General features: G+C 39.5%; 3 protein-coding genes across 4 annotated transcripts; 2 read left to right on the plus strand and 1 right to left on the minus strand.

The window, feature by feature from the left end:
- The first annotated feature begins 2,077 nt into the window (after positions 1-2,077).
- LOC123960875 (calcium release-activated calcium channel protein 1-like) lies at positions 2,078-6,786 on the plus strand. Its single transcript, XM_046035872.1, has 2 exons — positions 2,078-2,446; positions 4,265-6,786. Exons 1-2 carry the CDS (start codon positions 2,333-2,335, stop codon positions 4,811-4,813), a joined length of 663 nt encoding a protein of 220 aa, XP_045891828.1. The 5' UTR covers positions 2,078-2,332; the 3' UTR covers positions 4,814-6,786.
- Positions 6,787-11,589: 4,803 nt separating this feature from the next.
- LOC123959601 (histone-lysine N-methyltransferase SETD1B-like) lies at positions 11,590-21,672 on the plus strand. Of its 2 annotated transcripts, none has more exons than XM_046033723.1 (18): positions 11,590-11,667; positions 11,884-12,036; positions 12,188-12,292; positions 13,221-13,491; positions 13,590-13,696; positions 13,821-14,891; positions 15,025-15,726; positions 15,856-15,972; positions 16,066-16,144; positions 16,253-16,467; positions 16,774-16,894; positions 16,985-17,401; positions 18,132-19,175; positions 19,533-19,699; positions 19,779-19,907; positions 20,317-20,436; positions 20,654-20,791; positions 20,892-21,672. In XM_046033723.1, the coding sequence occupies exons 2-18, from the start codon at positions 11,899-11,901 to the stop codon at positions 21,063-21,065; spliced, it is 5,115 nt and encodes a 1,704-aa protein (XP_045889679.1). In that variant the 5' UTR covers positions 11,590-11,667; positions 11,884-11,898; the 3' UTR covers positions 21,066-21,672. The 2 variants fall into 2 exon arrangements, with proteins under 2 accessions (XP_045889679.1, XP_045889680.1); XM_046033724.1 differs by having other exon boundaries at positions 19,782-19,907.
- Positions 21,673-21,811: 139 nt separating this feature from the next.
- Positions 21,812-26,337, minus strand: hpdb (4-hydroxyphenylpyruvate dioxygenase b). Its single transcript, XM_046035016.1, has 14 exons — positions 26,332-26,337; positions 25,856-25,882; positions 25,544-25,606; positions 25,129-25,233; positions 24,890-24,932; positions 24,220-24,302; positions 24,003-24,092; positions 23,768-23,871; positions 23,591-23,668; positions 22,931-23,093; positions 22,756-22,827; positions 22,549-22,671; positions 22,161-22,277; positions 21,812-22,013 (listed from the first exon to the last, which is right to left on the minus strand). Exons 1-14 carry the CDS (start codon positions 26,335-26,337, stop codon positions 21,903-21,905), a joined length of 1,185 nt encoding a protein of 394 aa, XP_045890972.1. The 3' UTR covers positions 21,812-21,902.
- Positions 26,338-27,167: the final 830 nt, after the last annotated feature.

Raw genomic sequence — 27,167 nt, forward strand, 5'->3', positions numbered from 1 at the left:
CTACAGTTTGGTTGATATGAGATCAGATTTTAACATGCTCAAATTCAAGCATTCACTGAAAACTAATCAACAACTGCGAATAAATTACTTTTCAGCTATGATCTGGTGATGGACACTTTTTCAAATGTGTTTTTGCAATCTTGAGTGGAAAAAAATTCTTATTTGGCTGCAGGGCCATGGACCAAAGCAGGGACCACCTTTGAATATAGTCCACTTTCTCCATTTACATTTAGATGTCTTTATCCAAAGTGACTTACATTTGACAATCAACAAACAAGCATCAATAAATTAAGAGATCTACAAATTAAAATAGATTCTAGTAAGAGCAGCAATAAATACTAGTAACAACTATTAGCTTGTATAAATACCTAGTGAAAGAAGTAAGAGTTAACGAATAGTAATATAAATAGGCTACAAGAGAATTGTAAGGAGAAAGAAGAAGAGCAAAGGAAGTGCATGTTAGAGGTTAGGGGTTTGAGGTGTCATTAGAGGAAGTGTTCTCGGAAGAGATGAGTTTTCAAGAGCTTTTTGAAGTTAGAGAGGGACGCCCCTGCTCTGGTGGCATGTGGTAGTTGTGGTGTTACAGGCTGTTTACTGTTTAACAGTTTTTATCACTACAACCTTAACAACACTAACAGATCCAGCATTGAGAGCATGCAATAGCTCATAAAATGTACATTAATTCAATTAAAACAGGCTGTTGTTCAATTTATAAATTTTTTGAGTGGCCTTTTATTGTGGCCAGTCTAAGGCTCACCTGTGCAATACCCATGCTGTCTGATCAGCATCTTGATATGCCACACCTGTGAGGTGGATGGATTATCTCGGCAAAGGGGAAGTGCTCACTAACACAGATTTCTGACAGATTTGTGAACAATATTTGAGAGAAATAGGCCTTTTGTGTGCATAGAAAAAGTCTTAGATCTTTCAGTTCAGCTCATGATGAATGGGGGCAAAAACAAAAGTGTTGCGTTTATAATTTTGTTCAGTGTATCTTTACTGACGCTGCTAATGATGATGAAGGTATGATCTCACACAGTGGCCAGGTCACTGTTTGAGGGCTGTCAAGTACCTTACTGCTATGGACAGACATACTAAAATCATGTAATCCCTCCCTAGCTTCAAACCAAGCCAAAAGCATCGCAGTCAGGGATTGAACGCAACTCTCTGTGATGCACCACCCAGGTACCTTATTTATAAATGAATTGGTACAAATGTGTACCTCAGACAATAAGAAACTTTTATCTTCCTTTGTTGTGGCTCAAATCGTACACATCTACTTTCAAGAGAGACCATTATGTGCCTCTTATGGTTCTTTCTATAAACAATGTACTTCTCGTATGTGTATCTGAACTTGCAATGAGCAGAATTTCGCTATAGGGTAACTGGAAGCACACACATGCATCTGTTTGCACACAAAACACACAAATGAAATTCCGTAGTCTCTCTCCCCATTTGTGATTTCTGTGGTCTGGACAGTGCAGATAATTCAAAGTTTATCCTGTGCTGCAGCAGCACCACATGAGAGACTAGCTTTACTGTATTTTTAACTTTCATTTCATTTTATGTGTAGGTGTGGGTGACTGCAAGTTTGCATTTACCTTGCTAAATGAATCTACTGTAGTGTGGAGCCAGTTAATATGAATGAGTAATTACTATTAGGCTAGGTTACTCAATTCATGTAAAAGTGTTACAGCAATACAAATAATTGCTGATGTTAACATAGTGGTATAAATAAATGTATGCTATTTTGTAACCTTTCTTTCTGGATGGTAGTGCTTGTAAGAAACTTTAATAGCTCTTTAAAATAAAAGACTTTAGTTTGATTAGTGCATATTTTTTTGCTGAATTGCTCAGACGTTTGATCTGAGACAAATTTCAACATTCAAAACTGCTGAAAGAGAGGCCAAGTGTGGACAAGTCACTAAACATTGCATAAAAGTGTTGGGTGTAGCCTTTGCCGAAGAGACTACATATCCGTAAAATAAAAAAAAGAGAGACATGACAAATCATCGTCATGACGAGTTTCTGGCGCAAGGAGGCGAACTAGTTGCAGCTGCCAGAGAAGAGCATTGGATTGTGGGTACACGCTTCCTGGGAGACTCTTGACAGATAGTCAGCTGTTGTAGGAAAGTTTTGACATAGTTTTAAAACGTCCTGTAAGTACAGTGTTTATTAGATGTCGTACCTCGTTGGAACCACATTTCCTGCATGCGCGTTATATCTAGCTACGTCAACGACTAACGTTACCATCCTGTAAATCCATCCGGGTAATAACTATATATTTATACAAAAAGTAACTGGTAACTTTGAGGGGGACAAAACTATAGGAATGAGTTTAAACGAGCACTCCATGCAGGCTCTGTCATGGAGAAAACTGTACTTGAGTCGAGCCAAGTTAAAAGCCACGAGTCGCACTTCAGCTCTGTTGTCGGGATTCGCGATGGTAAGTTGTCTTCACTTGTTCCTGTTACAGTTGTCACAATCTTTAAACACTGCATAAATGCAAACTCAACTTAGGCCATCGGCACGAACCGCAGATACTTTAGTGACGCAGATGATTGTCTTCAGGGCTGTGGAGATCATGACACTTGGCGGGCCTGATGACGGTTCCCGTGCACTCTCATTTAACGTTATAGTGTAACGTTAATGATTAACGGCCTATTTACGTTAGGACGCCTAAACAAAAAGGTCAAGACATCGTTCAGTGATGTGTGGTTTTGCACGAGATGTACCTCACGGTGCAATAACGGAACAAGAAAACAGTTTGCTTAAACTTCGGAGGGCTTGTTGCTTGCACACCCTCAAATCCGCGTTTATCTTGCGCCATAAAAATTAGACCGCAGAGCAGCACTGCTGAAGCATCCACACCATTTTTACTTTATTTCCTCAACGCACATTTCATGTATTTGCATACAAAAAGTTGATACGCAGCCATATTTATTTCTGAAATGCAAAACACTGCCAATATTATGATACTATTAAGATAACAGAGAAATTGTTGTGCAGCGGTTGCAGTAGCCTACAAAGTGTAGGAAACATAAAATATCAAAAAGGTGCAAGTATAAAAATAGTAATAAACAGATGTCCAAAATCCACAGAATTACAATAGTCAGAAGTAAGATATTTATGAAACTATACATGCTAATAATGAGCATACAACATGCAAAGTATTCAAAAATGTTATATAACAATGTAAATGCTAAGGCTCCTCGCTCCATTTGTGAAAAGACTCCAGATATAAGTATATTAATAATGGATATGCTAATAATTTTGATTAATCAGATATGGATTTTGTGACCTATTCTTCTGTCTTACCATTCACTTATTTGGGATTCACTTATTTCTACATCAATGCACAACTGATGCTCAAATCTCTATGGCAATGCAGTTACAGTAATGCAGCTGCCCTGCTCTTATTAGTTAGTAAGTAAGTAATATGTTAATTTATATAACACCTTTCAAGAGCAGGTGTCACAGAGTGTTTTCACAATAATAGACAAAGAGCAAATGAAAGGCAGAGCAACAGACATGAAATGCAGACATCAAGCTAAATACATAACATTTACATCACCAAAGCTAAACAAAAGCAAGTCTAAAAAAATAGTTTTTGGTATATTATTTTTGAAGGTTGCAGGGTCCCTCCAATCTTTTTTTAACAACACCTAAATTTTAACTTTTCACCACCGGCTGCCGAACCACATCTTACAAGTTTTTCGTTGTTACATTGGATCGAACCACATCTTACAAGTTTTTCGTTGTTACATTTGATTAGATTGATGTATATAGCTCTCTTTGCTGTGCAGTGGAGACATCAACAGCTACAAAGCAAGCAGTGATCAGGGGTGTCATTGTTTATTATGTTATATACAAACACGTTTGGTAATATAAATATAACAGCCAAGTTTATTGTGTTACTTACTGATGCAGTTTAAAAGAGTTTCTGATAAGATATTATGCTTGCGTTTATGTATGTTCAATGATCCGGAGGAGAAAAGTAAATTTTCAGTGCCAGTTTACTACATTTGTAAAGACCGACATCAGCCTAACTCCAATTTTGATTCAATAGCCTCCTTGTTATTTGATAAACACAAAGAACCATCTACAGAGCACAGGATGCAAAAATCACAGCTCTGAAAGAATATAAAGCGATCACAATAAAATTTGCCCAATTTTCATATTAAGATTAATGCAGACACTTCCTGTACCCATAAATCTGCTATATGTTGTAGATATTGAAATTTTTCTTGTATGATTTGTCTAGGTTGCCATGGTGGAAGTACAGCTGGAGCGGGATTACAAGTATCCTCCAGGGCTGCTGATAGCCTTCAGTGCCTGTACCACAGTCCTGGTTGCGGTACACCTCTTTGCCCTCATGGTCAGCACCTGCATCCTCCCTAATCTTGAGGCTGTCAGCAATGTTCACAACCTCAACTCTGTCAACGAGTCTCCCCATGAGCGTATGCACCGCCACATAGAACTGGCCTGGGCTTTCTCCACAGTCATCGGCACCCTCCTCTTCCTGACCGAGGTGATGCTCCTGTGCTGGGTGAAGTTCTTACCCCTCAGAAGCGCCACCGCAGAAAACAACGGTACCATAAGTTCCGGTGAGGCCGCAGCCATCGCTTCCACCTGCATCATGGTTCCGTTCGGACTCGTTTTTATCGTGTTTGCCGTCCACTTCTACCGCACACTCGTCAGTCACAAAACGGACCGACAGAAACGAGAGCTGGAGCAGGTCATTCGGCTCCAGAACCAGCTGGACCACAGGGCTGAGAATGACGACCTGAAGGCCGGTGTCCATTACCCTTGATTATAGCCAGTTAGCATACAACAGCAGTGGCCATTCAACGGTGCTTCAATTCTGAAATCTTTTGTAAAAGCTTTATTTAATATGTTTATGAACTGTGCTCAGATGCTTTTTTTTTTTTTTTCTTAATTGCAAGCTTCATCTGGCGAGGGATGCCGGTTTTGACACAGTCCACTTTTGGATAATGCATGTGCATAAGCTTCTACACATTATATATTAGAAAAAAATAGTTTTACCTTTTAAGTTGAAGGTAAATATTTTGCTCTGAGGCACTAAGATTTCAGTGGCTTTTATATTATTGACATATCATATATTGTGATGTTGCATAGTTTAGGGATAAAGCCACTTAAGGTCTTCACACATGTATTGTTTATTGTCTCAACATATAGGTGCACTTTCTTGTTTGAAAATGACTCAAGAAGGCCAAAATGTTTTTTCATGCTTTAAATCAGACTTTGTAGGGAGCATTACCAAGCCTTTAACATCATTACAGATGTTTATATGCAAGGTGTGAATTGTCTGTCTGAAGTATCACTGTCTGCATGCCTTAAAACCAAAATTATGGATTGCATCCTTTTAAAAGGCTTTGGTGCTTGGTTTGATACACGCACATCCAAACTGCAATGAATGGTGGCTTGTAGGAGCTTATAATTTCAGTTACCAATTGTTTTAAGTTGTGTAAAATGTTTGCTGCTGTCCTTAGATTTTCAGTTTTCTGAACAATTTACATTTTGCCTGTTTGCATTATCCTATTTTTTGAGGAGCTCCAAATATAATGGAGCATAGGAAAATTAAGATTTGTTTAGATCATAAACAAAACAACCAGAATATTTCAATGTTAACAACAGTATTCATGGAGAGCCTGAGGCAAAAGAAATAAATGCTAGTCAGGGAGTGCTTTGAACCAAAGTGTGTATTGCAGTGCATATATTTGTTATTGTAAGGGAGAATCAAAATGAGGTATTAGAGTCAGCTTTTTGGAGCTTGCTCAATGTCACATTGCTGTTGAATGTATTATTACAAAGCATGCGCATATTGGAAATGTGGCGTTTGGGTTTGTATGTTTTGCACAAGCTTGTTCACACATTGTTAGGTTGTGGAATTATGGGACTTGTTTGTTTGGCCTATAGCCCATTGTTGAATAGTTTTTCTTGGGTGTGATCATTTTCTTTAGTTTTGTCTTCACTGTAACATTGGTACAACAACTCGGTCTGAGCTCAAATTAGGGAACGTGCAGAGTTATTTTCTGGTTTCATGACAAAATGTTCATATCAGTATACCATATCCCATAAAAGTCTTCTAAATATGGTTAATTAATCACAGCATGATATTTGAAAGATCTGAGAATATCTACATTTTATGAATGGTGATGACACAAATTTGCATTTTTATGATTTGATTTTGAATTATATAGCTGAATACTGTAACATATTGTATTTATATCAAGGTAATGCTGTGGTCACTATTGCAATATCAGCGTTGTCTGCATTATAGGACACAAGCTCCCAATATTTCCATTCAAATTGTCCAGATGAGATGATAATATGTCTGAGACACAAGGAGCCAGAAGACTGTAGTAAAATGGTCATTATGCTTCTCCAAAGAACTGTTGAGGGTGTTTGTTTAAGTGTGTTTTTACAAGGAATGAAATAAAGACAGGTTTATTCAGGGGCCTTCACACACACTCTGGGACACTTGCCACTTGTGCCTTCTTTAGAAACAGATTAATGCAAACAAAGGCATGTCTCTTCGGTTCTTTATTTATTTAACCCAGTGTTTGTTACTGTACATAGAGACAATCCACTGCTTGTGTCAATGCAGAGTTTTAAAGTGAATGTTCAGTAAATACGATATTGTAAGTTTTGCTTGTGTGTGGTTTTAGCAGCTCTTGAAGCTGCAGCTTTTTAACCTGTTGAGTCACCAGGACTAATTATTTTTTGTTTTTTGTTGTTGAGAATAAAACACATCTAAGATGATTTTGAGAGTTTTATATAAATTATTTATTTGTGTGTTTTATAACCTTTGCATGAATTCAAAAAGGACACACTATTATCTTACACAAAATGTTTTTTAAACTATGTCAGAAGATTTCCCTGAGGCTCTTGTTGCTGTCAGGGCTTGTTTAGCTGCTTCTCTGAATAAGTCATCCACATTTTCCCCATACTTGGCTGTGCACTCTAAGCACAGCACAGTATTGGTTTTCCTTCTGGCTGCTTCTCCCTGTCAGAGTTTGATTCCCATGAATGAGTTGTGAATCATAAATTCTATCTATCTTTCTATCTGTCTATAATGATTACACACTGATAGTCGGTATTGCTTGTCAAAAATAAGTGTACATAGGTAGTTCATTCAGCTTCACCTGAATATGCCTATATGTGACAGCATTCTGACCCAAATGAGCTTCTTGATCAGGAGTTTGTCTTCTCGTAGTTCTACTTTTTACCCAACAAAGATGATGGGCACCTCTGCAGAAACGTTGCACTTCTGAGTACCATTGAAAGACATGGAACAAAGTTAGGCTGTGGACAACACAAACTGCAAAATGATTATAATGCGTAGGTCAAGGTGGTAGGTCACTTCAATCAGATTTTGAGAAATGAGATTTGTGTTTTTTAAATGAGTAGTTTAAGGAGTAGGTGAAAGAATTTTCACCAAACCTGATATCCCGCCTTAACTTGTACAAAAACCATTGACACAACTTAAAATACCTTTGTGAAGACTATCAAAGCTTGAAGCACACATGACATCGTAGAAGATGAGCACCACTTTAACACTGTGGTATGAGTAAATGTAAATGTACTTTTAATTGTCACATACACATACATGTTGCGATATTTATCCTCTGCATTTAACCCATTCCTCAATGTGAGCAGTCGGCAGCCGTTGTGCAGCGCCCGGGGACCAACTCAAGATCTTATGTCAGTGTCTGGTCAATGCACTGACTGAAGAACTAACATGTGGATATTTAATTTCACTGTTGGTGGATGTGAAGGAATTTTTGGGCTACAATGACACAGGTTTCCCCAGGTCACGTCAGGGTCAATTGCTGAGCTAAAGTATACCAAATGACAGCCAGGGACTCTCCAAATTTCTAGGTCAGACTCTATCTCTCCTCTCTGCCTGCTTGGTCAACTGTCTGACGCAACTGCCTTGATAATGATGCACTATTATCCATTTGTTAGGAAAGCCAAGGTCAAGATTATCTTTATTTTGTTTCATTACAGACAGACTGACTGGCTCTATGTAGAAAGTTTTGCATGTGGCTTGAATGACACACAACATGACTTTAGGTTAACTTAAGTAAACAAAGTGTCTTGATTTGAACCAATAATCAATATAATCGTCACACATGTATAGAGGGGTGAACAATAACCTTATTTGGACACTTGGTTAATCTATATTTAGGAAGGATAAATATCCCCAGACAGGAAGCACCCTTCAGATTTGGTGTTGGCATTGCAAGTGTTCACATGTCTGATGCTGGCACTGTATCTCTTCAATAAGCAAAAGCTGTCTTCATAAGTCTCTGAAATGTCACACACCTGAACCTGGCTCACTTTATTTTCATAACAATGGGGACAATATCTCCCAGTGGGAGATATTTAGAAAATACGTCTCTGAGAGTCTGTAAAAAGTAGGCAGCGGACCAGATCACCGTGCTCCTGATCCTTTTCCGGACATGTTTTGTGAAAAGACAGATGAGGAAGGATCAGGGGCAGAGACAGACGTTGTAAACATTCGGGGCTTAGCCAAATATAGGGTGGTCCTGGGGCTTACTCATCCAGGGAGATTGTTTCTATACATCATTTGGGAAAAACATGATAGTGGAGCAGGGGTGAAAAAATCATTCTGTAGAGCCTTCCCCCTATTTTGTATTTAATTGTACTCCAACTGTCTTCATCATTGTGAAACTGTAACACAACAAATGTTGAGGATACCTTAAACAGCACTCACAGCATTAATAATCTGGAAACCTATTTTGTTATACTGTGATGGAGTAGAATTAATAGAATGAATGTTAGCTAAAAAACCTGCTACATCTGAATCAATGCCAAAGTATCTGGGCTTCTCTAATAGAAAATCAAGGATCCCCAAAAGTGCCAAGTAAATGTGGTCTTCAATACTCAAAGACGACGAAGAACATTTACTCAGAAAACACAGTGACATTTGGTGACTTGTAATTAATATCCCATTAATATCAGATATTAATAGTTTTATGTGTGCTATAAAAGTCCAAGAAGACTGTGTGTTATTGTGTTATTATTAAACCTGTATACATTTGTTCAGAATTGCTTATATATATATATATATATATATATTCTTGCTGACATCATCATGAATGTACCTTTTTGGTGTAGTTTAGTGTAAGTGCCACTAACTGTGAGCTCCTGCTTTTAAACTTCATGATTTATATTTGTGTGACATTTCACATGAGTTGCAATGTGATGTGATTGGAGAGTGATTAAATAAATTAAATTAGCCTACTACTTTTATTACATTACTACATGTTATCAGTAGGAAATGTCCTTATACTTTATGTTATTATGTATTTCTAACGCACATCACCCATGTATTTATTATTCTCCTCTTCTTATCCCTAATGTGCCAATCACAGACTTTAGCTGTAAAATAGTCAAAAATGTCAAACTTTATTGACACTTTAAGCCAACAGAAAGAATATTGAACATTAAAGCATCACAATGAAAAAAGATATATCATGATATGGCTTCACTTTTAACAAGTCTGCAAATTCACCATGGCAGAATAATAGCCATGGCGTCAATAATATTATGTACAAAGAAAGAAAATCTGCATTAAAAAAGTCAATTAATAAATAGTAATAAAATACATAAATATATAAAGACAAAATAAAAGGAGTAAGAGTTTTTTTTTATATATATATTACAATATATGAAGCATTCTTGTGGTATAGGTTACTAATTGTATGGACGCATTTTTTAATGATTGAATAGAATCAAAGTACTTTCTAATTTATTTTCTCAAAGGTTCAAATGATGGACGGGACCATGAGAACTTATATAGAAATAATACAACTGTCAAACTCAATGGAGGATTGTCTGAAGTGCCAGTTACATTTTAAGCTTCAGAGGTCATTAGTCACATGATAGTCTTCATTTCACTACAAGGCTGCACATATTTATTTTATTTAGTTTTCATTTAGCTGACGATTTTTATCCAAAGTGACTTACAATTGCAATATATGTCAGAGGTCACACGCCTCTGGGTTAAGTGTCTTGCTCATACACACATTGGTAAATGTGTAGTGGGAATTGAACCCTGGTTCTCCCACTCCAAAAGAATATGTCTTCTCCACTGCTCCATCAACACCAATCAAGCAAACTGCAGCTAACCTTAGCTAGGCTAGTCACCTCACCAATCACTGCTACTAGCTCACACACCTGAAGCAACACCTGTCTACGGTCCACTGGTTGTTGGTGCTGCTGCTGCTGCTGCTGAACCGCTTTCTGTGGAGTGCAGCTGAGGTTTAGGCCACTCCCCATAAAAAAATGCGTTATTTCCAATAGTACAAAATTTGGTTAGCTAGTTAGCAAGCTTGATCACTGAGGTGACAGGAGTGAAGCAGACACACAAGACCACAACCCTTCTATGCCAATGTTAGGACAGGTAGATGGTGATATTTCCCCTGTAATAGAACCTTTGCTCCATTGATTTGCCGTTCCAGGGATAGACTGAGTGGAAATAAAAGAAAATTAAAGTTATTATATAAACCCAAAAGATTCAGGGTTTTTAATAACACATTCAGGGCTGGAGCCCCAGAACCCCCCCACTACGCTCCGCCGTTGGGGAGGATGCTTTCAGTGACTGCAGGTCCTGGCAGTGTGTATAGGCTACTGTAGAGATAATCCAGAGATAAATATAAACTGTGACTGCTGAAGTAGCGAAATTAGTCCTTTGTTCGCCATCATGGAGGTGGCGGAATAAACAGATGAAACTTTCTGTGACACTCACATCTACAAACAGTCCAAACGTCTGTTAATGTAGGCCTACTACTCCGCCTCCAGTCTGAATATCTCAAGTATTTACAGCCTCAAATATATTACAATTTATTGGTTACAATATTCTACTGAATATCAAATCATTACTTATTTATTATCTATAACTATCATTGCTATACATAACCACTACGCTATCCTAATGTGCAATAATATAAAATGTCATGTTCTTATACTATGCCCTACTGTATTCATCCATTGTATTCTGTTATCTTATTACATATTTACATATGTTGCATAGGTCTAAACATATATATATATCGTATTGTTGATATTAAATGTATTCCATTTTTCATAATATGCTTGATATATTCATTGTGCATACAAGCTCATATACATTCTGAATACACTGTATTTACTATGGCGTTTCAATTTATTTTTATTATCATTCACAATTATAAGAGATGTGATTTTTAAAGGACTTTTATTATTATTATTTGTAAGGGTCCAAGTATAATTAAACATGGGCAACATGTAGCCATTTGATATAGTGTACCAGAGCCTGTATAACTTGATGATAAGTGATAATTAATGTGATGATTATTCTACATGAACATGATTTTCTATATAACAAAAACACATTTTTGTATTATAAAGGTGCGTAAAAACCCCCTGAAGGTTTATTGAAATTTCACACCTGTCACCTGTATACCAACTTCCTGCTTTTGGTGTTCTTCCGCCTCACCTAAGGGTCTATATTCCGTCTCTGTCTGCTGGCGGACGGATCCGTTCTCCAGCCTGCGCGACGAACTGTGAAAACACCGAAAACAACAGCTGCTTTTCCACAATGTTGCTCCATCAAAGGATAAAACTTTGGTACAGGTGAGCTTGATAAAGTCGTTTTGTTAGACTTGATCTTTGAGTATTAGGCTCTATGTTTCATTTCACAACACGTTATCTTTTAGAGAAGGATACAGGTGATGCTCCTCATCACCTGTCGGGGCGTGTTACCTCCAGTGGAGGACTAATGTAAGCTAGCGGCTTTATTTATCGTGGCACAAATGACAGCATACGGTGTTTATTTTCTTATATTTCCAGATTTTGACGAATGTAATGGAAAGCGAAAAACAAACTACTGAGAGAGAGACACCGCCTCAGCACTGGAGAAGCTGCAAGTTGATTATTGACCCTGCATTGACAAAAGGACTGTATAAAGTGTACCGTTATGATGGACAATACTTTAACATACCCGTGAGCATTTTTAAATATATGTTTATTGTCTCTGTCTTAAATCTACCTGTCAGTATTCAACATAGTTTCCTACTAAAATGTAGTATCAAATTAGTATAATGTGATAAACACATGTTTTCCATTATTATGATGTTGTTTAATACCTCAACAGGTAGAGGACTTATGTCTGTTTCCTGTGGATACAGTCAGAGATCCCCGCATCTGCCGTCTGTGGAGCAAATGCAACAAGACTGACCTTTTGGTTCCTAAATTTAAGGTAATCTTTATCAGTGGTGAAGGATACTTTGCTGAATTAAAAGTACTAATATACACTGTAAACATGCATCTCTACAAAAAAGTACTGCATGCTAGTTTAGCAAAAGTAGGCCTATAGTATAACCAGGAAAATTTATTCAGTGCGGACAAAATGGCCAGTGTGACTGATATATGATTAGATCTTTATTACTCATGCATTATTGTGTAAGCAGCTAATTTTCTGCATCTAAAAATTGGGTGATGGATTAATCAGCTGATGATTAAACAAGTGATATTTTGTTTCTTAAAACTTTACTAAACTGTTAGAAATGGTCATCACAATTGCACTGAACAAAAGTGACACCTTCAAATTGCTTTTTTCTTTGGACTAATGGTCAGACCTCAAAAGTGTTCAGTTTACTGTAATTTAAGACAAAAAACGCAGCATTTTCCAGAAGCTGGAGCCATGAAAGGACTTTTTTCATAAAAAGATTACCAACGATTAATCATTTATGAAAATATTCTTAATTTTCTGTCAGTCGACTAATCATTACATTTATTTAACTGAAGCAAATTGCAATTGCTATATAGGCCAATGTTAGAGGTCGCACGCCTCTTGATCAGCTAGTATCTTGCTCAGGGACCCATTGGTAATGTGGCGCAGTAGAAATCGAACCCCGGTCTCACACACCAAAGGCATGGGTCTTATCCACTGCACCACCTTAATTGCCATTGCCACCTCTAATCAGCAAATCATTCTGCTCTAATTTTCTTTTGTTGGGTTGGTTGGTTTAATCTGTAACAGTGCATCATAAAGTAAATAATTTACTTTGAATTTGTACTTGTAATGTAATTAGTAACATTCCATCGCTGATCTTTATAATTACCATCACATCAATAATATCCATGCTAATAATAATAATTGTTGTTGTTTACCTATATCTTTTCAGGTTGATGAGTGGTATGTTGGCCCTGTTCCTCCCAAAGAAGTGACATTTTCCAGGTTGAATGACAATGTAAGGGAAGCGTTCTTGACTAATATGTGCAATAAATATGGGAACACCGAAGAAGTGGAAATATTTTACAATCCTAAGAACAAGAAGCATTTAGGGATTGCAAAGGTTGTCTTCGACACAGTGAGGGCTGCAAAAGACGCTGTTCAGCACCTCCATCAGACTTCAGTGATGGGGAATGTTATTCACGTGGAAATTGATCCTAAAGGTAATGCTGATTTTAGGAATGCTACACGTTATTATGTGTTGAAAGTATAAATGTTACTCTTGTTATATTGAAATAATTGAAACGTGCGACCTTCTCAGGTGAAAACAGGGCGCGACATCTCCAGTTCCTCTTACGTGGACTTTATACTCCTTGGTCAGTGGGCAGCAGGGAACGAGCTCTTCAAAGCTTAATCGACAATTTGCTGGTAAATGTTTTAAAGCTCCTTAATCAATCATAATATATATTACCCGGCTGTTAAATTTATGCTTTTAAAGGATAATATTTCTCAGTTGTTATCTTGTTTTCTCTGAATTATCCATCTCTTACAGGGCCGCTCAGCCACGCAGCGACAGGGGAGTATCTCCAGCCCCATCAGCATCGCCACACCCCTCTCTCTGGACACAGCCTACTCCAGTATTTGGCAGGATACACCTTGCAGCTTTGGGCTTACACCGCGTTCTCAGGGAACCCCCCGCACTCCCTGCTTGTCTGCGACTCCTCTCTCCCAGGACTCTTGCTACTCTAGTCTTCAGGCAACTCCAGTCCTCCAGGGGGAGCCCTCCACCCATAGTGTTCACAAAGCTTTAAGACGAGAGCTCTTCCATCGTAAACCAGCGAGGTATCACAGGGGATCTGGCGATGCCTCAGATGTCAACCTAATTTTGAAGCATTGCCAACAACAGCCACCACACCTCCTGTCTACCCAAATACAAACTAGCAGTCAGCAGCTTGCGCTGTGGGGTCTTAATGCACAATCCCCTACTAACAGTAACACAGAGGCTTCCTGTAACTTTGCCTCTCCTTGTCAGGAGTCCAGAGACGATGTTCCCGATACCTCGAAGGCTTTACATCTAAACTGCAACTCTTTGAATATCCTGAGCATTAATTTCACAGATGACCAGCAGACAGCAGCATCCTCTCCACCTGATGGCCATGCATGCATAACAGACTTATCTTCACCTGGTTTTAACTGTTCCTCCAGCAGCCCCCAGCCAGAGGTCGAGAGTTTGGATTCCCGCATTGAAAGTTTGCTGATAAACAGTCAGAGAACTGACCCCTCATATGTTGATAGAAAGACTTTGGAGGCTGATGTACACTCTCAGGACAGCCCAACTTCACCTTGCTCAGCTAATGCCTCCTTTCTCTCAGAGGACTCACTTGTTTATACTCTGACTTCTTGTGGATCCTTCCCAACCAGCCACCGGGCCTCCAACAGTGATGTGGTGGATGTCAGTCAAAGATCGCTTGCTGAAAGTGAAGAGGATGAAACTATTCAAGCTGTTTCGTTTCTAACAAGAAACTGCCAGTCTCCCACTCCATCTGATTTCACACATTTTGAAAGGAGGGCTCATGTAAACAACGAGAAAGTTGCAGAAAGGTCCCAGTTATTGTGTCCAAAGGTAAATCCTCTATCTCTACATACATCAGGAAGACAATAACAGTATTAGTTATTATGTTGTTATCTATGTAAAAGTATTTATGTTGTTGTAAAGCTGTCTTTTAGTTTATTATTATATTTTCTGTCTTACTCAGGATCATCAAGCAGCAAATGAGGATAAGGAGCACCCAACAAAAGACATCTCCTCTCTTACCCAGCCTCCGTCCTATTCTTCTCTCAGTAGCACCACTCGGCCTCTTACTCCTCATGCCATTGGATCTGGAAGTGCCCCTCAATCAGTCACCCCTTTCCCTTTCCCCATTCCTCCCTTCCCCCCATCTCTCCCACCTGTCCCACCTCGCCTGCCAAATGGCACCATCCCAATCCCACCTCCAGGCTGGATCCCACCTCCGGGCCATCACACCCGCATCCCCATTCCTCCTCCCCCTATCCCACCTCCTCCTTCTATTCTCCCCCCACCAACTTTTCTTGGACCCCCCCCACCTTTGATGGTGCCGCCTTCTGTTCCACCTCCTGTGCACACGTACCGCTTACCCATGCATCGTGCAGGCCCATTGGATAAGGGGAATCCTCCAAGGCATGGCAGTGCACCTTTACCATTCCCTCGACCACCCTGGCTCGCTCCACCTTTTCCCAGGTTTAACCCCTTTGTGCCGCCACCAGGCTACCCACTTGTGCGTGAAAACCCTCATAAGCTCACAGTAGAAAAAGTTTTAGAAGTCATCATGGATGAACTGAGGTCAATCATTAAGAAGGACATTACACGCAGAATGATTGAAGGGATCGCTTTCAAGGCATTTGAGGACTGGTGGGACTGTCAAGAGAAGAAAACAAGGGTAAGTTCTTTACACCCTAAATTATCTCATCAAGGGATCAGTGAAATTACATGAGTGAGGAAAACATGTTTTCTGTGCCCTAGAACATTTTGTAGCCGGTATGTTTATTATTGTTGTTTTATTCATTAGATGCAAGTACCTCCTTTGAAAAGTGGAGCAGCAAGTGTGGAAGAGAAGACCAAAGTAATGAATCCCCTCAGTCACATTAGTGGCCGTGGCAAAAAACCTCCACTGCCTTCCTTCAGGGTAAACCATTCTGCTCACTCTAATATGAAACACACCGGCATTTGACCTGTGAGTGATAACTTAATGTAATGTAAAATAACTTATTGTTTACAGGTAAAAAGGAAAAAATCCAATGATGCTGCTACATCAGAAGATATAGAAAATGTGTTGTGTCCAACTCATGAAACTTCTGGTCAGTGCGTTTAATGCAATTAACCCTCATTTGCTAAATTTTAACTCAGCTGTCTATACTAGACTGTAGCTTGACCAACTGTGTTGCTCTCTTTCCATGTGGTTTTAGATGTGAAACAGGGGGATGACATATTTAAACCTGCATCTGACAGAGCCAAACGCAGACATGCAAGACCACATGTGCTTGACAGTGATGATGAGGATGATGATGATGATGATGATGATGAAGGAAACAAAGAAGATAATACCCTTCAAGATGAAGGAAAAATGTCAGACAAAGTGAAGACAATTGTGCCAGTTGATAATGACCCTCAAAAAATCCTGGTAAATTTTGCATGAAAAGTTAATTTGGCCTGTAGTTTGAAATTGCAGTGTGGTGCCGCTACTTTGTTTTCAGTTTTTAAATGAAAACTCTGACTTCAAGATTATTTAACCATGTCTTGAAATAAATCATTCATACATGTATTCCCATAAAAAGATCATATGTCATATGTGGTGGGTTGCAACAATTTGAAAATGGTTGGCTTTTCCAGAATCTATACAAAATATTAATATGATAAACTTTCTGAATACTGAAAGTATGAAATTCTTAAGCCTTCATAATATAACTTTATTGTCACTCTCTATTAGTGTGACAGAGAAGACCACGATGATGGGGACGACAGTAATCATCCTGAGGCACAAAAACAAACAGTGGATGAAGATGCTGTCATCTTCCAAACTGGTGACGTAGTGCAGTGCTTAGACAGCGGTACGTTAAAAAGATCATACAGTCGCAACACAGTTAGTGAGTTGAACACAATCACATACCTATGAGTTTTGTTTCTTCCTTCTGTTATAGAGAGTTTTTCAGAGAGCAGCTCCTCAGAGGAAAGCGAGTCTTCGTCAGACATGGACTCCTCTGACTCGTTCTCCTCAGGGAGCTTTGAGGACTCGTCCTACTCTGACCTCAGTCCTGAAGATGAAGGCATGGAGGAGGACGGCGAGGACGACAGGAGTTGCGAGTGTATAGTCATATCGTCAGATGAAGAGTCGATGGAGCTTGAGCCACCGGTCACCCCTTCCGCCCCGCTAACCCCTGGTGCTCAGCTGGAGCTGGGCCTTCAGGACTGGTCAGATCCATTTCATAGGGAGGAAACCGAGGACAATCAGTACTCATGCTGTCAACAAGACACCTGTGGCTTGGACGCCACGATGGAGCTCCAAACCATTGAACCCCAGGACCATCTACTGCCCCTGTCACCTATAGGACTTCCAGGTTATATACCCAGCATGCTGTGTAACAGTAGACGGAAATAGTTTACCGCATTAGGAAATTGTATGCTGAATTAGCATTCAAAAGATTTCCCAATTTTCTGGCCCCTAATGGGGATACAAAAAAATAAAAAAATAAATCTACAATAAAAGCTTTTACAGATGTTGTTTGACATTTAATGTTTTTCACCTTCACATAGGTTTAAGGCAGGTATAATGCAGGTATAGTGTTTTTCATGTTCCGTATAGGACAGAAATTTTCACTTAATGATTGATAAAAAGTCAGAGGATCAACGTTCCATTGACCTTAAATCCATCCATCTATCGTCAACTGCTTATCCTGCGTACAGGGTCGCGGGGGGCTGGAGCCAATCCCAGCTTACACTGGGCAAAAGGCAGGGTACACCCTGGACAGGTTGCCAGTCCATCGCAGTGGACCTTAAATATCTGTAGCAAATTTCATGGCAATCCATTTAATAGTCAAGATATTTTTATCTGAATTCATTCTCTTGAGGATAATGAATTAATCTACAAAATTTCATGGCAATCTAATAGTTGTTGCAACATTTCGGTCTGGACCTAAGTGGTGGACCAACTGTCTGACATTGCCATCCTTCGAGCTGTACCGCTAGCATAAATAAAAAGGATGTAAATTGTGTGAACAATGGAACAACAGTATTAATAGGATGAGAAAATGTGAATTTCTAATATTTTCTTGTGATTTATCTGTGCAGCAGTGGAGCCAGACCTTGACATAGTGATGGAGAGCCCTGAATGGAGGGTGGACTCCCTCGAGAACATAGAAAACCTGAGGCCTCTCACTCCCACTGGCTGCTTGATGGATAGTGACCCTGACCTTCTGATGAGAAGCAAACCAACATCCCCAGCTGTGGAGGAGGTAGAACGACCACAAACACCCGGCAAAGGCATAGTGGTTGAACTGGAAAGCGAGGACTCTGTCGATGAAGTCCTCTCCCTCTCTCCAACAAGCACTGAGCTCGTTCTAGCTCCTTCTGTTCCCCTGGGTTTATGCCCCTCATACCAGGACATGCCCAAAACTCCTGGTAGAGAGGATAGAAGTGATTGGACTCAGTACAGCTCTGGGAGAGCTCCAGCAACACCAGGCAGAGAGACGACCATGTCAGAAGGTAGCATAGTGGTGTGCACAAATATTAGCAGCCCACCTCTTGTGCCGTGCCTGTCTAGAAATCCATACATCACAGCCCCAAAGACTCCTGGAAGAGATATCATTCTTCCCCGAAGAACCATAGTCCACAGGAGGAAAATGCAAACGGTGACCTCCTTACAGCCCCTGTTATGTGATTCTCTCAGAGGTTCTCCCATCTCAGTGTCTTCTCCATGCAGCGAGTCTGAGTCCTCATCAGACTCTGCTGATGGGAGGGGCATGTGGATCAGTTCAGGTGTGAGAATGAAGCCCTTGCAGGGACTGGAGAATATGCCCGGGCTTCTTGACGAGGAGAATAGGAGAGAGACAGAGAAATCCTTATTGAGGAGAAAACAGCTGAGGAGGCTAAAGAGGAGGTGGAGAATCCATCGTCGGCAGAGATCATTTAAAAGAATCCCAGGATCTCACTCCTCTCACAGTCGTCCTCACAGGTGGCGTTCGCTCAGTGAGGAGCGGAGGATACTTCACAGGGTTTGGAAGGAGGGCCTGGATGGAGAAGATGCACAGCTGCTGCAGTGCACATTTGAAAGGCTGCAAGAGCAGGATAATAGCTTTGGTTGGCTCAGTGACACCCTGTGGATTCCTCACCCTCATATCCTTTTTTACCAGAGTTTCATGTTCAAGTTAAATTAGATCAAAGTGAGTTTAAAGTAAGAGTACCTGGTAATGTACCAATAGGTGGGATTATCTCATAGGTTGAGCTGTAAAATGCATAAATGACTGAGATTAACTCCAAAATGTACAAATTGCATTTAAATCCTGATTTAAAAAAAAAAGGCTTAAATAATGTTGTAGTTAAGTATCACGTGCATGGCACGGTTGTGGATTTCTCGAAGGGTTTGCTTCTCAAACATCCATTTACACATAAATGATGAATTCAGATCAATCATCTTTGATACACAGTACTGTATATTATCCTCTGTGCTTGACATCCTCAACTGCTGCTCACTGACTAAAGTCCTCACAGAGACAAGCGAGGAACACAAATGCTGGCAGCCACGCCACAGGACCGGCTCTGCTCGCAGTGAAGGTTTCTACAAAATCAGCAGGAAAGATAAAATTAAATACCTCAACAACACAAACCTGACCGCTGAGCTTCCATCTACAAGTACTCAGGTATCAAAGAGGAGAAATTAAGATGCTCACAGTGCCCAGTTTATTCTATTCTTGTGTTTAATGTCAGCATATATTTCAGCAGGGAATAAACATCCCTGCCCAGCAGCCAATTTCACTGCGTGCCGGATCTGACTTCAGGTCTGAACAGCGTCGCCTGCTGTCCTCTTTCAGCTGTGATAGTGACCTGGTCAAGTTCAACCAGCTGAAGGTAAGTAAGGAACAGTGGCGGATAGTGCATTTTCATCCGGGGTGTGGGGGGTGGCTGCTATACCAAAATTCAAGTAAACATGTACTAAGGGATCTCACAGGTATATTTAAGCAAATGTGTCTGACCCATTCATCCACCATTCGGCCCATTCTTCTTAAAGCATGTGTGGCATAAAGCCTTTAGAAAGCTTTTCCTTAGTTGCTCATGAATTTATCCTGATTACTACGACGACTAAATGGTATTTTTCTCTATGACACAATCGAGTTGTTCCTCTTTGTCGATGTAACGTAAGTGGTGCAGCCTCTCGTAGTGTAGGAATAATCGGAAAATTGAATGCACCACGTTATGTATGAAGAAAATATGCTAGTGTAAATGTCTCATTTTGTCATGAAACTCCTCATATCTTCAGTTCCGAAAGAAGAGGATTCGTTTCAGCCGGAGTCACATCCATGAGTGGGGCCTGTTTGCAATGGAGCCCATAGCAGCAGATGAGATGGTGATTGAGTATGTGGGCCAAATCATCAGACAGGTGAGACTGATGCACACTAATGTCTAGGCTTGGAGATACATTGAAAATGCACCCACTATCAAGCAAGCTGATTTTCCCATTGTTGTTTCTGCCGGTTTGGCCAGTCACCTACAGGGACCCTCTTGTTGTTCCGGGTGCTTTCCAGGAGTGTGAGTGATGTAATAGTGATAAACAACACTCTCTCACGCATAGGCGTATATTGTTTCTTTCTCCTTAGGTCATTGCTGACATGAGGGAGCAGCGATATGAGGAGGAGGGCATTGGAAGCAGCTATTTGTTCCGTGTTGATCAGGACACCATCATCGATGCTACTAAATGTGGGAACTTGGCCAGGTTTATCAACCACAGCTGCAGTGTGAGTAAGAGCTGGCGGTGCTGTGGTTGGAGATTGAAGTGATTCTGAATGATTTGTTTAGTAGGATCCTTAATGCAAAATAACTTTTTTTGTCTTGCAGCCTAACTGCTACGCAAAGATCATCACTGTGGAGTCTCAGAAGAAGATAGTGATATACTCCCGGCAGCCGATAAGCATCGATGAAGAGATCACATACGACTACAAGTTCCCCATTGAGGAAACAAAGATTCCTTGTTTGTGTGGAGCAGATAGCTGCCGGGGCTCCCTGAACTAATCGCTAATTAAGTGTCCTTATTATGTCAAGAGCCAAAGTTGCCTGAGGTACTATTCAATATAAACACCTACCCTGAAGATGTGTCAAGAAAGCCATTTAATACTATTTATAACCATACAGTCTGTAACTGCCTGGAGGCTTTGCAGGAGCTCATAAAAGACTGCTGCTCAGTGAATAATGATTTTTATAAACTGTCCTAAAAAGCACTTAAGACAAGAATAGGACCAAGCACTTGGAACTTTTTTTAATCAAGGTCTGGCATGAAATGTTAATATACCACCTGCAGGCTCTGGTAAAACATTACAAAAGCAACATTACAAAAACACTATCTTTAGTTGTACATTATATTTTGTGAACATATGGCAAGTAACCACCGTTTCACACATTGCCATTGTTGTCTCTTTACCACATGTAGGGGGAAATGGGCACCCTGTTACAATGAAATGTCTGTTGACCTAATTTTCCAAATGATAACAAAAGTGTACAGTTAAATGTTTTCATTTATGAGAGCTTAAGTGGTGTTTTGCTTGAGTCAAGCTTGTAACAAAACCATTGGTTTTCTTGTTAACATTTTTATTAAAAGAATGTGTTGCATTATGAATGTTAAAGCTGGGATGTGTCTTATAATAAAAACAAAGGTCTACAAACACAGAACTTCATTAAGACTCTTAAAAATAAAAATAAAAAGGTATAAAGACGCAGTTGAAAACGTTTTTATTAATACAGTTACACTGATTAAGAGCAGTTGTTAGGAGCTGCTGATGTGGTCCAGATGTTAGGAGCAGCTGATAATTATTAAGACTTTCTATAACTGTGAGGCAGTTATAATGCTGGCAATCACATGTTCTTTGAATCTCCATTTAGTGTCAGGATAGTCAGATTTCCTCTAGCATGCTGGTCTCCTTCAATGGCTTCAAAAAGAGCCTTGAAGTTTCCTGCGCCAAAGCCCTGTGGATAAAGCATGTATTTAAGTTACCGTAATTGGCAGCAAACTTCATCTATCCTACTATTCCTAGCATATTGAGACTTAGAATAATATGCTGTATACAGAAATTCCTCTTGAGAAAGTTGTCGTCTATCCGGTGGCGCCCTCACCTGGTGGTTATGCCTCTGAATGACTTCCAAGAACACAGTGGGGCGATCCTGGACTGGCTTGGTGAAGATCTGAAGTAAATAGCCATTGTCGTCGTAGTCCACCAAGATCTTCAGCTCCTGGATATGAGTAAGATCACAAGATTACATCCGTCTATTATAATGACCTTTTTTCCATGCGGAATAGTTGACTCTTTTGTCATTTTGTAAGCCTACACATTACAGAAGTCTTTGTGAATTATGTTCTAAGGCTAAAAGTAAGCGCAGTGCTCTTCTGAAGTGGTTACTAGATATGGACACAGATATAATCTTGGCTTTGACAAAACCTATAAAAACATGAGCTTAATTACTTCAAATTTGCTAAAATATGATAGAATATCTTAGTTCTGACCTGCAGGACATCCAGGTCCTCTGAGATCTTGACCTTTGAGTGTTTCAAGTTCTCCTTCAGCTTGTCGTAGTAGGTGTCTGGCACAGACATAAACTCCATCCCACGCTCCTTCAGGTTACGAATCTGCAAATAAAAGATTCATCTGAGCATTATTGTTGCTGCTTTTGGGACACATCCACATACATACAGAATGTTTTGTGGACTTACTGCAGTGATGATATCTGATGTGTTCATGGCTATATGCTGCACTCCTGGACCTCCATAGTACTCCACATACTCCTGTAAGTGGAAATGTAGGGAAAGGATACAAGTTCTTTTACCATTTTTGTACAGGTTAATTCATTTGTAGTCCACATATTTGTGTGGAGTGTAAAGAACATGCCTGGATCTGAGATTTCCTCTTCCCCATGGCAGGCTCGTTGATGGGCATCTTCACAGTCTCCTCGTAGTTTGCCACAACAATGGAGCGCAGGGCACTAAACTCCGTCTGCAGCTGCTTGTCATCCACTGACCAGAAGCGGTGAAAGAGAAGGTTTCTTTGATACCTGTTAGATCATGAACCAGAGGTCAAGAGCCACACTGGCGTAAGTACAAACATCATGGTGGGTCGAACGCTCTAACAAACTCTATGTTAAATACTTGAAATGCTTAGTGTGCTTTTCACTATTGTCTGGAATTGGTTCTACCATAAAATTGCAGCCTGCTAAACAAGAATGAGTGACTTTTTGATTTACGAGCCAGCTTCATGAGGTTCTTAACATCTAAAAACCTCCAGTCTGTGTTACACCCCTCTTTCCAGGATCAACCAATGAGCTCACTCATTTGGGGAACTGCCTTTTCATGCCAATACTAGGGGGTAAAAAACAAGAACCAGATGTAGGGAGCCACTTAAGAAAACGCAAAGTCATGCTGATCCCTGACTCGTGCCAAACAGGAAGAGTTATGTAAGAATCAGACACATTGTAGATCACATCCTAATAATAGACCTGAGGAGCAGATATGTTGTTATCACATGTTTCTCTACAAAAGAAAACAGCCATACCATTCCACCACTGGAACCATCTCATCATCTGGCTGGTTTCCCACAACGTGATCAATGAAGTTTAGTTTTCCACTTGGTCTGCATGGAAACGAAAGCACAGAAATGAACTGTCCATTAGCTGTCATTCTGACTTCTTCTGTCGTCTTATAGATGTTATAATAACTTAGGAACTCTCACAGTTTGGCTAATAAAGGGTCCTTGAACACAGAGGGATGGAAGCCCGGCAGAAACAGCCCAGTGTATCCTGTCCTCTCCACAAACGTGTGTGTGGTGTCACCATACTGCAGCAAACAAAAGCAAGTCTACAATTCTTGCATTTGTTTTTAGGACATTTTCAACTTCTTTAATGTGCTAAATTGAAATAGTGACTAAAATGTTCAGTGTAAATTAATAGTATAGTGTCTCATCTTACCGTTTGAAGCACAGCCAGCCTGACTTTACCATACTTGTCCTCCAGGGTGTAGGGCTCCTTTACAATAACTGCACCTCGCTCTCGGGCTTTCTGTGGAGGATGATACATAAGTGCATTATTAGTATTAGTAAAGTACCAGCAGTTAAATGTAACCTCAAAAGTGACTTTTGTATTGTGTGCTGTGAATACACCTCTAAATTAAAAGCTGTGGTAGTACCTGCACAAGGAAGTCACAGTCCTGCACTGTAAATGCAATATCCTTCACTCCATCCCCATGCTTGACTAAATGACTTCCCATCTCTGAGGAAAGATGAGAACATGTTCTTTAGCCACACAGAGTCAACAATTCTTTTATTATTATATTTAGTAACACCCTCAGTTTTCCTAGTATTTTTGCAAGTTATACTTATTGACTTTTGCCAAAAATATAGGAATAACTGGTTAACAGTAATATCTCTGTGATGTACTCTAGTCTTGTACACACTAAAAGTGATTGTTTGGAGTTTATTGGAGAAATTCATTCTTTTTCAGTTGATTTGATTGATTATAAGGGTTTAACTATTGAGCTGTTCTGCCATCAGGCCATTTAAGGATTCAAAATGTATTTGTTTTATTTGGACACCTCAAGAGAATTAAGTAATTTTCAGAATAACAGAAAGGTGAGATAAAATCATTAAATGTAAGTACAATTAATATAAATTCAGTGGCCTCCTTTGTCTGTCTTCCTGAATAGTGTAACATATTTTTAAAAACTAATTGTGAATGCCAGATAAACTGTACTAAACTAAAGTCCACATAGAACTTAATTATGACATGTTTTCAAAAACACAAATAAGTAAAGCAACAATGAACATAATGAGAAAACAGCTCCTGAATAAATGTTGTACCTTCATTTCCAGGATTGAGGGCAGATGCGAATACATAAATGATCTGTCAAACACAAAGTGAAAACATTAACATAATGAAAACAACTCCCACCACCATTAACAACCATGCATAAAACTACCAGTAACTTATTGAAAGTTAGTGTTAACAATCCAAATTGCTCAAGAAAACTAAAAGTCAAACCTGCTCAGAACAGTGTGTAATTTCTTTTTACTTGCACTGTTGATCACTGTCTTCTTACCTTGTCTTGTTTGACTACATGGGACACCACTTTGCGACTGCCTGTCTCCAAACCCTGGTAAGCCAAAGGCTCAAATCCCAGCTTGTTACAGTAATATGATGCAGCCTGTTGAGGTAAATGGTTTTAACAGAAAATCATAGAGAAGTCTTTTATTTCGTGTGACAGTGACCTGGAATTGGACATGATTGCAACAGGTTTAGCCTTAAACTTTCTGATAGTGCCATCTCCTGGTGATTAGTGAGGTTTGACTCAGTTTGTGCTGTGTGAAATGTAGTATGTGGTCTGCTGTGGTTTTACATGCTGTGTCCCCCTCCACCCCTCAGGAGGACCAATAACCTTGCTGAGTATATTGTGTACCCCTCCATCTGTGAAAAACGTTGCAAAAACTGCACCCCCCAGATATGAGCTAACTTACCTGTTTTGCATTTCCAACCCAGAATGTTAAGTGATCAAAGCAGAGAAACTTGCCCTGCTCATGCTAAAGACAAGAGGAAAATCATCATTTAAATAAATGAATCACTGCTGAAACATACGTTTTTAAGCTTTTTGGTAATTTGTCTTAATTAGTTAAAACATATTAGAGTGCGGAAAGACAATCTGTAGCTAAATTAATACAAATGCTGGTTTAGTTGCATTAAAAGTCTGGTTTGAGTGTCTATCTGCGTAATAACGGCATCATTACTTTATAACCTCCGCTTAGTAGTACACATGTGATTAGGTTACCTACCTTTTCGCCTTTGTCTGTGTATGTTGTCTGTAATCAAAAAAGTATTTCAGTGAAACATAACGTGTCCGTCACAGGTAACAATAGAAAGAAGCCATATGAAGTCATTCAACAGTGAATGGTAACTCACCATTTTGCTCCCGGTGATCTGACCTGACTGTCAGAATGAAATCTACAATGAACTTCTGAATTTAAAAGCTGAGAAGGAAGTTTCTCCACACCCACCGGTGAGGAGGAGGAGGAGGAGGAGGAGGAGGAGAAGTGATGCTTGGTGCAATTTTGCTGTTATATAATGATTACTTGTGAAAGCATGTCAACCTTCCACAGGTCTGATTAAACCTCACCATCACTTAGTTCACTGTCAGTTCGATGCTACTGAATATGACGCTTACAATAAATATCATATCAAGAAATAGAACACATTTTATTTTGCAAATTAAGAACAACTCTTAATGACCGAGTTCTTTTTCATAGCTTGCCTGCATCATAACACATCTGCACTTAGATTTAGTCTTGAATGCATCCAAATTTTGTTATTCTATGTGAAGGGACAAAGAAAAACATGTTTGTCCAAACAGGTTTAGAATTACAGCTGCATTTTTCTAAAAGTCCATATGTTAGTGTTTAGTGTTGAGAGGAGGCTCACTCATGCAGGACTCTCATTGGCTCACTGAAGTTACGTGAACCCACCCATCCTATCAATCCCCTCCACATATAGTGTTCCAATAATTGTCATAATTCCAGTTGTCGAAGAGTTATGGACATCTAAAATCAATTTGATTCATTAGTAGTGGTTGCAAGGTGCAGACAATTAATGCACACTGAGATGTCTTAAAGACAGCAGTGCAGTACCTGAATGTTCTGACAGATACTAAATCAAGTTATTATACTACAGTATATACTTTATGGGATAAGAGAGCAAATGATAATATGTTAAATTGTAACTTGAAAAACTGACCTTACAGTTCTACAGAAGATGCTTTATTGAGGTCATTAAATACATTTACAACTACAGCTTCTGGTTGCAGTATTACACCCCAACACATACAGCCACATGCACCTGTGTTGTTAACTACAGTTTCTTTATAATTTATGTTTCTATGATAAAACCATGACATCATATGGACAATAAAGTTATATATTTGTGTAATGTAGTAGTGTGAAGAGCAGACTGATTCAATTAAACTACTCTTAAAGGCACCACTGTGGCACCACCCACAATCCAAGCAGAAAAACATGTTCTCTTTCTCAATCACAACACCAGACGATGAAACTCTCTTTGCCTAAAACAATCCTGCAACAAATCCAAAGGCTT

This window comes from Micropterus dolomieu, linkage group LG21 (assembly GCF_021292245.1).
Source record: "Micropterus dolomieu isolate WLL.071019.BEF.003 ecotype Adirondacks linkage group LG21, ASM2129224v1, whole genome shotgun sequence".
Lineage (NCBI taxonomy): Eukaryota > Metazoa > Chordata > Actinopteri > Centrarchiformes > Centrarchidae > Micropterus > Micropterus dolomieu.